Source organism: Camponotus vicinus, unplaced genomic scaffold (assembly GCF_025532165.1).
Source record: "Camponotus vicinus isolate PSW18456_S1 unplaced genomic scaffold, iyCamVici1.0 SCAF_2, whole genome shotgun sequence".
NCBI lineage: Eukaryota > Metazoa > Arthropoda > Insecta > Hymenoptera > Formicidae > Camponotus > Camponotus vicinus.
This window is the reverse complement of record NW_028141956.1, coordinates 7788010-7801823: the sequence shown is the minus strand read 5'-3', so window position 1 is coordinate 7801823 and position 13814 is coordinate 7788010. Positions and strand designations below refer to the sequence as shown.

General features: G+C 31.7%; 3 protein-coding genes across 6 annotated transcripts; 2 read left to right on the top strand and 1 right to left on the bottom strand.

Annotated features, from left to right (window-relative positions):
• Window positions 1–123: 123 nt before the first annotated feature.
• On the top strand, window positions 124–4632 carry Rga (CCR4-NOT transcription complex subunit regena). 3 transcript variants are annotated; one of them, XM_083092276.1, is made up of 9 exons: window positions 124–198; window positions 1511–1581; window positions 1653–2149; window positions 2338–2564; window positions 2909–3151; window positions 3244–3505; window positions 3843–3950; window positions 4032–4257; window positions 4483–4632. In XM_083092276.1, exons 3-8 carry the CDS (start codon window positions 1824–1826, stop codon window positions 4249–4251), a joined length of 1386 nt encoding a protein of 461 aa, XP_082948402.1. In that variant the 5' UTR covers window positions 124–198; window positions 1511–1581; window positions 1653–1823; the 3' UTR covers window positions 4252–4257; window positions 4483–4632. The 3 variants fall into 3 exon arrangements, with proteins under 3 accessions (XP_082948402.1, XP_082948401.1, XP_082948400.1); XM_083092275.1 differs by lacking the exon at window positions 124–198 and adding an exon at window positions 240–612; XM_083092274.1 differs by lacking the exon at window positions 124–198 and adding an exon at window positions 240–730.
• LOC145967415 (malonyl-CoA decarboxylase, mitochondrial) lies at window positions 4261–7718 on the bottom strand. Its single transcript, XM_083092272.1, has 10 exons — window positions 7175–7718; window positions 6956–7096; window positions 6568–6708; window positions 6263–6415; window positions 6033–6186; window positions 5791–5930; window positions 5507–5642; window positions 5237–5449; window positions 4959–5064; window positions 4261–4878 (listed from the first exon to the last, which is right to left on the bottom strand). Exons 1-10 carry the CDS (start codon window positions 7388–7390, stop codon window positions 4737–4739), a joined length of 1542 nt encoding a protein of 513 aa, XP_082948398.1. The 5' UTR covers window positions 7391–7718; the 3' UTR covers window positions 4261–4736.
• A 187-nt stretch (window positions 7719–7905) lies between these two features.
• Window positions 7906–11901, top strand: LOC145967416 (uncharacterized). Of its 2 annotated transcripts, none has more exons than XR_014437414.1 (7): window positions 7906–8136; window positions 8476–8633; window positions 8935–9094; window positions 9179–9745; window positions 9867–10157; window positions 10251–10580; window positions 10814–11901. XR_014437414.1 is itself a non-coding variant. In XM_083092273.1 (7 exons), exons 1-7 carry the CDS (start codon window positions 8079–8081, stop codon window positions 10850–10852), a joined length of 1482 nt encoding a protein of 493 aa, XP_082948399.1. In that variant the 5' UTR covers window positions 7910–8078; the 3' UTR covers window positions 10853–11901. The 2 variants fall into 2 exon arrangements, 1 of the variants encoding a protein (XP_082948399.1); XM_083092273.1 differs by having other exon boundaries at window positions 7910–8136; window positions 10251–10459.
• Window positions 11902–13814: the final 1913 nt, after the last annotated feature.

Below are 13814 nucleotides of genomic sequence, written 5' to 3'. Positions count from 1 at the left end.
TGGTCAATCGAACAATACGAAACTTTGGTAGCATTAAATGGAACGCACTTTCGCCCGAGAAAAAATAATATCCGCAAAAATACCCTAGATTCGTAGGACGAGGAATCGCGCATCCTTAGTCAAGTTCGAGACTGTTGCATTTTCGCCGAGACGACGACGTACTCGACGATACTTTAACGATGCGAAAGCGTACACAAGGTGAAAATATCCTCGAGGGATTTGTTACGCGCGATGTCAGCCGCGTACGAGATCCATCGATGAACTCGACGCGCGTCTCGGGTCGTTCGTTCGAGTAGCGACGTAGAAATTGTTAACATGGCAGACGTTCGTGCCTCTAGTGTTGTTTAAGTTCGTGAAACTACGAGTGACAAAACAGTAGGTCCTGTTAACTGAAGGGCACTGTGATGTGTATGAAATCCCGATCGCCGCGTGCCCCGATGTCCACGTGTGTGTTCGCACTTTAACGCGCGCGCGACAAAGTGACAGTTTCGGCCAGTTTGTGTTCTCCGAGTCGCGCGAAGACCCCTCACCGAGAGTCCACCGATCGTCGCCACCACCGCCACCGCCAGAACCTCGCGACCGAGAGTCAACATCTCGACGACGTTTTCGCGTGTGTGTATTTTTTCTTTTTTTTTTCTTTTTTTTAACACTCGTCCACCTCGTCCGTTCGTCGCGAGCACGATGGGACTCGTCGCGTCGTGATACGCAGCTGGTGGCTGTCCCGTCCCAGGTAGTGTCGCGGCGCGCCGCACTTTTTCCTTACGCTGCTTTTTGACGTTTCGCACACCACTTTATAACCTTTTGTCCCTTTTGTGCCTGTCTCTATCCGTTCCGATAGTGTCAACAATATCGTTGATCAGTCCGTGTTTACTTACTACTACGCGCGACGATTCGCGCTTTTATTCGCGGACGGACCTTAGGTGTCTCTCTCTATCTCTCTCGCAATTTTTGAGGGAAATGCGCGGAAAACGAGTACGCCAAGCCACTATTATCGTACATGATCTCTTTACAAGATAGAATTGACATTAATGAAAGATAAAACTCATATATCAGCTGTGATATTATAGACTTATGAATCCTATGATTTTATTTAATGTGCTATAAAAAACATAAGATAGAATTAGATTTAGCATTGTTAAATGTGTGTCAAAATTTTAGTTAAAATTTTAGAATTTAAAATGAGATTTTTCGTTAGTTTTTTTTTATACATAGTGTCTTGTTCATGATTCTTGTTAAAGTATAAATTCTACTTGACATAAAGTAACATACAAATGTAAAAGGTATTTGCTGTACTTATTGCAGTTATAGTGAGTTTACAAAATCCTATTTATAAAACTAACATATTTAATAGGCAGATTGATTAATTTGAATTATTATACACGACACTTGTAGAATTTTCAATCATAGATACATATTTAATTTTGTTAGATATAGGTAGCATATATTTATATATAAATTGCTATACTTTATATATATATAAAAGTGTTAATAATATTGTTTGTTATTACAGATGTGTATATTCTCATCTCTGTGCTGCATTTGAATGTAACTATTACTGAGAGGCTGTGATAGGAGAAGGAGGTAAAATAATGATGTATATTTTGATAGCAGCTGGATCAATGGAAAATAACTTGTAACTTCTTTTGTTTCAGATCACAAATTTTTGTCATGGATCATCGGCGATCCCATGAAATCAAAGTGTCTTTGAGTGTTGTATTAGAAAAAAAGAAGTGGATGTGCTAACCAAGTTTTGCAAAACAAGAGTGCTTGGTGTGCCTATTTTCAGGCAAAAACATTTTCATTAACTGTGGTGCCATCGGGCTATGGCCAATTTGAACTTTGAACAACCGCCACGCAGTATTGCGAACGCAAGTCTCAGTTCACGCGCAACAGGCGGTGGGGGGGGTTTAAATACATCGACCCTCACGGGTCATGTCACGCCTACCTCGGGCATGTTCTCAGGTTCGTCTGCAAGCACCTCGAGTACAGCCAATTCAGCGGTAGTTGCCACTAACGTTTATCCCGGAGCATCGGGCTCTGGCGGCGGACAGAACAGCCATCAACAACAGCAGCAACTCTCTCCTATGGGCAGTAGAGGACTGTTTGGGCAGAGAGCTTTTACTGATAGACGTACGATGCCTGCTCTTGGGTTAGTTCTCTTCTTCATTAACAAAACCATTATGATATTCGTTATGATAAGATGCTGCATCTTTCTTTGATATCGCGCCATCGAGAGTGAATTAGATAATCGAGTGTAATAATGTAAGACCCATAGCTTCCTCTCTTTTGCTTTTTTCTTTCTGTCTCTCTCTGCAATCATCTCCATCTATATTGCAGAGCTTCAAATCCAATGGGTAGTATGGGCAGTTTCGGAATACCTCCAAGTCGTAATTACGGATCTCAAGGTGCGGTTAACAATTTCCACTCTGTTTTCGGGAGTGGAGGCGGCGGAGATACAAATACTCCCCCTTTGTTAGATCTCTCGGAGTTTCCCTCCCTAACGAATAGAGGTCAAGGTGATTCTATGCCGCAACCTAGTCCCATGCCAGGGAAACAGCCTTATGGTTAGTGTCAAAAGAATGCAAACATGCAAGAGCAAATATATTTTCACTGTCAATTATTTATAATATTATAATGCATCTACCGATTTTTGAATATTAATCTTCTTTTCTTTTTGCAAGTAGAAAGACTTTCATGTGACTTTATAAAAGCTTATTGTATTTTCAATTTTATCATTGAAATAATATTACCGTTCTCGGGCATTGAGATATTGAAATTTCAGAATAATATAAAGCATTATTCATGTGTACATATGAAATTTACACATGTACACATGTATATGTGTTTAGCATAGATATAAGCAGTTTATGCTAATGTAATTGTCATTCAATGTAATTATATGTTACAGTTGGGATGGTCAAGCAGCCGACATCCGAATCGAGCGAATTTACTATGAGCTCGGAAGATTTTCCCGCATTACCAGGTACGCAGAATCGAGAAGGCCCATCACCTGGTGGTAGTGTGTCTGGTGATAAAAATATACCTGTAGGACTCGGTCCGGAGATCGGACAGGACGTACTACAGGCCAACAGAGCTCCAGGATCTGAAAAATCTCAGTCTTCTAAAAGAGGCATTCAAACATCGCCCGACGGTAACTAAAGTTTCATTGGATCCGTATTTTGAACGAAAGATGTACGATTACTTTACTAAGTTTTGAACGTTTAATCTTACAATTGCATGCAGGTAAGGTGACAAACATACCCGCAAGTATGGTGAAGGATCAATTCGGCATGGTTGGGCTCTTGACGTTTATTAGAGCGGCGGAGACGGATCCAAACCTAGTGTCACTGGCGTTAGGTCAAGATCTTACCGCGTTAGGATTGAATTTGAATTCGCCGGAAAATCTTTATCAGAACTTTGGTGGTCCCTGGGCGGAAACACCTTGTAGACCACAAGATATAGATTTTCATGTACCACCGGAATATCTTATAAATGCCGCGATCAGGTATTGATTGGTTTACTATGCATTTCGATACATTATTCCATATTATTATTGTACAGTCTGCATTATATTATATAATAAAAACAATATAAAAATACCTATTAATTACATATATCAAAGAAATACTTGAGATGTTTAGAACTAAAGATATTAATCTAAAAGATAGATGGAAATTATATTGATACTTGAAATATGAACACTAGATGATATGATATGATATGGTACGATGATACTTGAAATTTAAAGAAAACAAAAATAAAATGGATATAATGTTGACACTTTTGCATTGAGATAAATAATTATTTTACTAACAAATATTAATTTTTCTTTGTTGTTTCAGGGATAAACTAGCACCAGTTAAACTAAATCGGTATAAAGATGATCTACTGTTTTATATGTTTTATACAAATGTTGGGGATGTATTGCAATTAGCCGCGGCAGCAGAATTGTAAGTATGATTGATTTTCATGCTTAGAAATATATTTTCGCAAATATGATATTCATATAATTCTGTATGTGTGACATAAAGGTACAGCAGAGAATGGCGATATCATATGGAAGAAAAAGTTTGGATAACACAGGCACCAGGTTTGGGAATTGTAGAAAAGACGTCGACATATGAACGTGGTACTTATTATTATTTTGATGCGCAAAACTGGAGAAAGGTAGCTAAGGAATTCCATTTGGATTACACAAAACTAGAAAGTAGACCTCATCTTCCCGCGAACTTTCACCAAACTCAGCCTTGACTACAGGTATGTACTTAATTTTCTTTATTTATATATAAATTTAGAAAATGTATACAGTTATTAATAGAAATATCAGAGAAGAAATTATATATATAATTAATGCTTTTAATGCTTTTAATATTGTATCAATACTATGGCACTTTTCAATTATCTTTCCATACTCTTATTTAAAAAAAAACAATAGAGATAATTTTTTAAATAATAATCGAAATTATATATTATTTGTTCTAGACTTGTCTGCAGACCATTGTGCTGTCTTTAAGCTGGAAACGAATCAGCTATTGTATAAATGAACAAATTTAATAATCTTTAATAAAAACATAAAATTTGAAGAGTAATAAAGAGAATTTTTTTATCAATAACTTAAGCACCTTCACCTCGCTAACAATTATAATCAATTCATTATTATCATCAATATCTTGCCACATCGATTTTCTGCTCCTAGACATGCTTGTAGACATTTGTTGTATTTCTTCATGATCCTGTCATATTATATCATAATTTGTATTGTAAGTAACTCTTAATTTTTCCGCTTGTGCGGCAATATTAATTATATTTTCCGAAGCATTTATGACAAAGTGTTCAATGTAATTACGACTGTTTTTCTCACATTCTTCTAGGAAATATCTAAAGAAAAAAAGCAATATATAATGAAATTACTTTTAATTTTTTTTTTTAGGAAATAAAGTCAATTTTCAAATGTATACCTATAATTAACCATTATGCTACAGCTATTTGCTACTCCACGCGGCGAAGGATCAGCCATCCAGTTTATTCGCCACATCATAGCTCCATTACGCAGATGAAAATTAGCTGCATCAACATAAACAAATTATTAAAAAAAAATTATATTTTTTCATAAAATATTTTTTAATCATTTATTATTTACAATACTTTTTATTTTAGGAATATATATATATATATATATATATTTTTTTTTTGTTTTATGATTGATTATGAAAGGAAAAAAAAGAGCAGCACATACCAACATTATTTAAAGCATAGTCACGTCGTTTTTCCTTATATAAATACCATGTGCATGCTCGAAGTAGTGGTTCTTTTAAAAATTCTGATAATTGCTTATCATTTGTCCATAATGAAGTGCTCAGAATCTTTTTCAAGGCTAATACCACATCTTTTGTTTTTAACATATCTTTTATAATTTCATATTCTTGCATGGTAAATATGAATGTTATATCTGTAAGACAAATATATTAACATATTACTTTTATTTTCATTTTTTTAAATAATTTACCTTGTTTTATTTTATCGAATAACCATGTTGTAAAGTTTGGTATTGGTGATAAGCTTGATAATTGGTGCACAGCTGGAAATTCAGTTGTAATCTCGATAGCTACCTCTTTTATTAGATAATTACCAAGCTCAATGCCCTACAAAAAATATTTCTTTACAGCTATATGTAACTTTTTATCTATATAGTACAAAATTATTATATAACACATGTGTGTGTATACATATATATAATTTTTTTTTAATTTGTGATATTCTAAATCAAATAAAATTTTTATTACTAATTACCTGCAATCCTTTTTGTGTAGATGCTATAGAATAAAATATTGCTGCTTTTATTTTTGATTTATCTTCTTCCAAAAATGTTATATGTTTTTTTGCATTTCCTAGGATTCTAGATTCAGATTCGTCAATACCCTTTACAGTATCTGTAAATCAAAGATACATTAAGATTACCAGCTACACTATTCTTTTTTTCCTGTAAAATGACAAATTAAAAATTGAAAAACAAATTTCTTTGTATATTTAACCTGGTATAATATCACATAATGCTGTATGCAATACAACAATGGGTTCTCTTGGCATAGATGGATGTGTAAATATGTAACATCTTCTATATGGTCCAACTCTGCGTTTCAAATCCAACCAGTTTCTTATAGGATGTATGGCTTCATAATCAGAAACCTTTTAAGATTTGAAAATAAGAAATCAGAAATAAAAATTGAAAATAAATGAAATATAAAATAGGAGTTATTGTTACCTTTTGCAATATATTACATGCACTTTCCCAAGTTATTCTCTCCATATGCAAGAAACCTATTGAAAACCAGAGCAAAAGCAAATCTCGCAAAGTATGATTTAGCTGTTGTATTATTATACTTTCATCTGTATCTTTTGCTTCTGACATTAGTTCCTAATAAAAGTATCTTAATGGAAATAAAAATCTAGCTTGATGTGATAAAGATTTTTATACTTTATAAGAAGAATGTAACACTACTCGCAATTTATATATAAGCTCTCACTTGTAATTTATATATAATATAAATTATTTTAATATCTATTTACCAGCACATCAGTCCTTAAATCGACTAAAAATTTTACACCATGCTGCAATCTTCCTATGACAAAAAATAACCAATGATAAGCAGGCGTAAGAACATTCTTCAAAGTTCTTTCATGGATAATCATTTGCCTCTCATTTTCAGGCTAAAACAAAATTAAAATACTATCATCTTGCAACTATATTTTCTAATAGATATTTATGTATATGTATGATAAATCTATATATAACTTTTCACAAAGTATATGAAAGAAACATATGCTAAATACATTCATATCAATATATTATATCACAACTTGAAATAAGATTTAATGTATCTTGAATATAATGTGATTAAAATTGACTATCACATACGATAATATAAAAAATTGACTATCACATACAATAATATACCTCCGTACAAACTAACTTCTTTGCCACTTGGCATATATTATTATGTTGGACAGCATATTGTAAAGCCAATGTGCGTAAAATCCGCTGACGATTCTCTCTGTTGCTCTCAGTATATCTGATACATAGTGCACGTACTTTGTTCTGTAAATATTTTTTTATGTAAAAATTTTTGATAGAAGAAATTGCATTTTATATCATAAAATTAAAAATTATAGCAACCTCTATAATCCAGTTACTGATTTTGGTACTTTTGAGTTTAAAAATTTCCTGCAGTTCTTCATCCACAGACAATGTACTATTCGTTTTGACATGTAATGAAGTTGATGATCTTCTATATTCAACATTCCGCTTCGAGATATTAGCAAAATGTATTTTTGTCGTGAGCCCATAATGTCGAGTAATCGGCAGAAACTCGGAGAAAAGTTTTCCCAACATTGTAATCTTCTTTTATGAAGTTGAGTTTGTTTGCAACTGTTTGTTTGTATAGCGTTAAAAAAATTTAAATTTATAGCGTCAATTAATTTTCTATAAAAAATATAAACACGAAATCCTTTTCAAGTTTTAATTAAATTATTCTTTTATCTCTTAATGAAACGAAGAGTAATTATAATTTTAAATTAGATTCTAATGAGAAATAAATTAAACTAAGATAATTTATTTCCAACAGGTATCACATGTCACGTACTCATTACACGTATCAGCTGTATCAGCTGATCACAGCTGATACATGTGATGAATACGTTGTATCAGCTCCTTCAGTGATCAGCTGTTATCGAACTGCTGCTTTGTGTAGATAAAAGCATAATCATTTATTACCTACTTTAGATAAGATCATTATTTAGGAAAGATATTACCGATTGTTCCAATATTCAGTTGGTATTACAAATCGCATATTTATTGATCGTTGGTAGATGCATTCTATTTGAAGAGCTAAATGGATTGTTCTGTGGAGAATTTTGCACTTCAAAGCGAAAACAGCGTCAAGTAGAGCGCACTATAATATATCAAAATGGCGAATCAGTTAGTAAGAAACCGTCAAGGATTGTTGTCAGTGCTCTCGATGAATGTCAAAGTAATTTAAAAATAATTGCGAATGTGACGCGTTCTATTAATAACGTACAGAATGCAAACAGCGTATTTCTATTGCCAATTTATTTGGAGTGTATGGTGTTTCTTACAAGGTAATAATTCATGACAAATTAAACGCTGCTCAAAGAATGTTACTTCCTGTTCTGTCACGTTGCGTGTCACTATATCTTTACGATAGTTTCCTTATTTTTTACATGCTTTATTGATACGCCCGTAGCGCTTTTCTTGCTTATCCTTGCAGATATTAGGTATTTTTCAGCAAAAGACACAATTGACATAGTGTAACACAGTGAATTACTTCATCCTTGTTGGTTGCAGGATGTAAACAAGGATGAAATGATTCATTAATTGTGTCTCCTGTGTCGCTTGCTGAAAAACGCTCATTGTGATAAATGATACATATTGCTTCATAATGTTTAATCATTTTGCAGTTACTGCCACCGACTATGTCAAACTGTCACACGATGGACCAACTGTTTTGGGTGCTAACATCACTTTCAGAGCAGATTTGTACACAGAGCAAAGCGGATGGTTTGCAGACAAAAAATACAAATACTCTTGGTTCGACTCGTTAAAGAATACATATACGGTTAGAAAAATTATGATGTATCATTGGAAAATTATTATGTATCATTTGTCATATATTTTTGATATAGTAACTAAGCTGTTGTTTGAAACTTTAAGTTTTCAAATTAATTTATCTTATCTTTGACATAGAAGATTAGTTAGAATTAGGGACATTATTAACAACTGATTGGATTTTAATGAGTGTTTCTTCTGGTTATATATTTATTTACTTCTCTTTTATCTATATTTGGTATTAAATCAATACTTTCCTGTTGTTTTTACTATAAGTGTTATTGTCAATTTTATATATTATTATCTTGCAGATTATAACACCAAATACAACAGTATTTTGGAATACAAGTTATCCACGGGAAAATAACACTTCTGGAAATTACAAGATGACTCTAGAAGTCTACAAGATTTCTAATTTTATTCCATTCTGGATCTCTGACACAAGTGATTCTATTGATTTTGAGATTACTGGTAAACTTTATTAAAACACTTTCCTTCGCTACTTTTCCTTAATCATATATCATTTCTTATATTTATTAACTGTTTTAATTTTAGAATATCTGAATGGTAATATGACCATAAAACAAAATAATAAAACCATAATGAGGGATTATATCTCTTCAATAAACGAAACAAAACTAATAATAGATATACATAAAGGAGATTATGACTTTATAATACAGAAGGCAATGACAATATCAACATATTGGTTTATCGATTGCCAGTATTATGGCCAAACGAATGATTTCACCTTTGCTTACAATTTTACAAATCCTGAGACAACGCATGTAATAGAGGCTTTGGTAATCGCTTCGCACAATCCACCAACGACAACAACCATTTTGCCACCAACAACTACGACTGCGGCCACTAATGTGACAACAGTCTCACCAAATATTACTACAGCAAGTTTAAATGGAACTCATGTTACAGCTGTAACTACAACTATGTTGCCAACAACTATCGCGAGTGCAAACCCTGCAATAATTGCATCTCCAATCACTGTAAGCACGACAGATGCTACCAATATATCTTTGCCTTATGTTTGTTCAAACATTTCTTTCATTCCACCGGATCCTAACAAAATATATGGCTACTTCCACAAGAAAATCTACGTTCGTGGTTAGTAAAATATGTAATTGATATTTTAAGAAAAATTATTTTTGATTGTAAGCAAATTTACCTGTATAAATTAATCTTGATATAATTTATAACTCTTTTCATTTTCAATGAATGTCTTTAGTTCCTATATCAAACATCTCAGTGGAAGGTACAAACTGGATCCAACCATGGGATATGCTGTCTCTGAATGTAACTTGCAAGGGGTCAGGACCCTTTTCTAAGTGTCTTCAATTCCACCATGGAAAATATAATGTAACAGGAAACGAGACATGCAGCAATGTGCAACACTTGCATTCTTGCAATTTCTCCATTCTTCATTATTTCCTTGAGCCCAGTGTGTACACAATATTGATTATATTAAACAATGAAATTGGTACACATATTTATCCATTGACGATAAACATTTATAAAGGTAAATTATTATTAAAAAAAGTATCTATTAAGTATCTATTAAGGATCCTCTCTTAATTCACTAATAATCGCACAATAATATATGTTTTTATAGTTACAACAAAACCGCAATTGTCGGTTATCGTAGTACCAGTCACTTGTTCGCTCGTTGCTGTGGTGCTGATAGTATTTGGTGTAGCGTATTATATTCAGAGCAGAGCAAGATTTACAGTAGAAGTCGCGAACTTCGATTTTGGACAAAGTAATCCAGAAATGGAATACAAAACGTTTACAGAACGTTTACGCGACTCATTTAATAACACTGTAAGACCTGGAAGTGAACGGCCAAATATACGTTATTATGGCAGCATGAATCAATGAAAAGATTGTGCAAACTATGTGACTTCTCTATTGCCGTCTAATCTTTCTGTTATTTTCCAATGCAGTATGATCTATTTATTTTTTCTTTGTTTTTTCATTATTTTCAATTAATTTATTTTTTTCATTATTTTCAATTAATTTATTCACTTTTTTATTTCAGATTTAATTTAACTAAATTGAAAAAAGCTTAGATTAGAACGGCTATGAAAAGTTCTTTTGTTATAGAATTTTTTCACTTTTTATGAAAAAAAAATTTATACTAGTCGCAGCCACTAATATGTAAACTTCTTATTACAGGGATATGAACCGCTTAGCAATCCACAAACACTTCAGTGATGTATGCATGAACAAGAAGCAATTTTCCAAAAAGCGATGTTAACAAATGTTTCTGCGAAGAGTGAGCAAAAACAAGGAATTCATCAGAAAAATTCATCAACAAATTTAACAGTATTGATGATGAAAAGGTTCGTCGGATTTTGTTATTGCAGTAATAGATTTCTAAGCGATTTCGCTTAAAAATCATACAATACTGATTATGAAAAGAAAAAGAAAAATACATTTGCAATTGTTCTTTGCAAACAATCAAATCGAAAGTTGTACATAAAGACAAGGAATGTATATAGGCTGTGAATCTAGTATGCAACACACAATGTATTAGAATTGCTCTTAATATGATGAAAGGAGAATTTGATATTTTTTTAAAGTTGCAACAAAAATGATCAATTTATAATTCTTTTTATGATTTAGAAACTATTATGTTGATTTAAATACTATTATGTTGATCACTAATAATTGCATATGTTTTGTGTTATATGATGGTAATGAGTAAATAATTCTATACTTTAAGTTATATATGTATACATATGTATAAAAATCGCTAATATATATGAAGAGGCTTTATCTAAGAACAGAATTAAATCATACTCATATTAGATATCCTGTGTACATCGCGTTATATTTTAATACAAGTAATTTTAGTATAATTTGTTATCAAGCAGATTCTTTAAAAATTTTAGTTTAAATAGAGTCAGTTTAGATTAAATTTAAGGAATGAAGTAGATTTTTTAGATGAAATTTAAGAGACGAAATTACGCAACTACTGCGAGATGTTGAATAAATGAATCCAAATTTGATTTCAAATATATATAATTATCACATGATATTGTGTGATATAAGAGTTTCTCTTATATCTTTAATCTTTAATAAAAAAGAAAATGTTAAGACGCGGGTCTGATTGTTACTTCCCGCATTATTATTATTCAATCGACCATTAAACTATCGATATAACAGATTTGTATAATAGACTTTTTCTTGTCGCAAAATATGTAATACTTATTAAAAAAAATTATTGTAATATATTGTAATATTTTTTCATTAAAAATAGATTTAACTATAAAAGAGAAAGATATATATAATTTACCAGAATTTTAATCTAGTATTGCAATTAACAATTTTATAAAAAAAATAATTTTATAAATGTATAATTTGAAATTTTTTTTTAATATATATGTTCATGACAGAGATAAAGATAAATTTGTAGTAAGAAAGAGCATAAACGCAAGAAGCAATTATACCAGAGAGAAGACTGAGAGGTGTCATGGCCTGCTTTTAGGTGATCCCTTAAAGTCACTAGATATACAAAGTACCGCAATCATTCGCCATTTTGGCTCCAATAAGCGGTTCATTCAAATTATAAATTTACATGACCCCTTAATGATAATGTATTTTTGGCAATTAATTTCAGCCATTTTTTGCATTTTTTTGTTGTTATTTTCGCTTTTTGGGATGCAAAATAAACGAAAACCTTTTTCGCTTTGATTTCTATAGCCTTTTACGTAACAACCTAGTCACGAATGCTTCTCAGATTTCACATACAGGTTAGAAAATTGCACTTAAAGTGTACATACATACGTAACAAAAGTGTGCACTTGTACTTTTTGGCGTCATTTTGGCTCCAAATCCTTATACATTGGGCCTGTTCTTTTTAGCTGCACTGCTGCACTAGTGCAATTAGTTAGAGTGAAAGAAAGTATGTTTGTCTCTTTCTAACTTATTGCACTAGTGCAGCAGTGCAGCTAAAAAGAACAGACCCAATGGGTGCATCCAGAAGCACAACCACTCACTGAGCGGCTAAGTAGCAATTGAATGTGATTGGTTTCTATCTTCGAATTCACCAATCACATTCGAGTGCTACTTAGCCGCTCAGTGAGCGGTTGTGCTTCTGGATGCACCCAATAAGTCTTATGGATTGCGGTACCTTGTATATCTAGTGACTTTATGATCCCTGAAAGCGATACTCCCTCTATGGACATTGAAAACGTGGACATGAACTACAAAGCCAAAGTCCATGAATATTCTCAGAGGGTAATATATAATGTGTACAATTTTTGGTTTTGTTCGTGCTATGTGCACGAAATGCCGGTAACACACCAGTGCTGTATAACAAGATACTTATGTATGTAAATTGATAGTAAATAAATTATTCAATCGCGAAAGATACTGTAATATTCAAAGATGAAATAAATATTTTTCTATATTCATTGTCATATTTATATCTTTTTATTTACAAAACACAAAATGCCTGCTGTGGGATAAAAACATTTTTAACCGTATTTCTATAAATCTTCTTAATTAGCAGTAAACTGATCTTTGATATTTATCAATCATTTTTTTAATTATTTAAAAATTTAATTATTATAATACATGTATAGAATTTGTCAAATTAATCACTGATTCTTCTGAAGTTTTTATAATTAAGACTCGAAAAATATAGATGTTGCAAAATATTTTAAGTCTCTTCCTTTATATAAAATATAAAGAATTCATATGTTCCATTTTAATATAGCTAACATTATTTTTATATATTTTTATTATAATTTTCATACCAACATAATATTTTTATGCTTAATATAATATTTTTATGCATAATATTTTTATGCTAAATACATATTACAAAATATATGAAAATATAATACAAATTTAACATAAAATATAATTCGAAATTTAATACAAAATAATTTATTACATGGAATAATTTATTACGAAAATGTCCAAAATATACGTATAATATAAAATTTACTAAAAATTTTTACATAGTCCAGACGAGACTGATCAGCGAAGATTAATTACGCGACATTTATTATTAATAATACATATGCAATAATAGAATTTAATAAGTTTTATATACATAAATAATCGTGATCAAAAGAGTCATTAATAAAATTATTGATCGTTTTTTCGATTGTAAAAGAAAGTATTTGCATTGCTGGCGCATTTTGTATAGATTATCAAAGGAAAT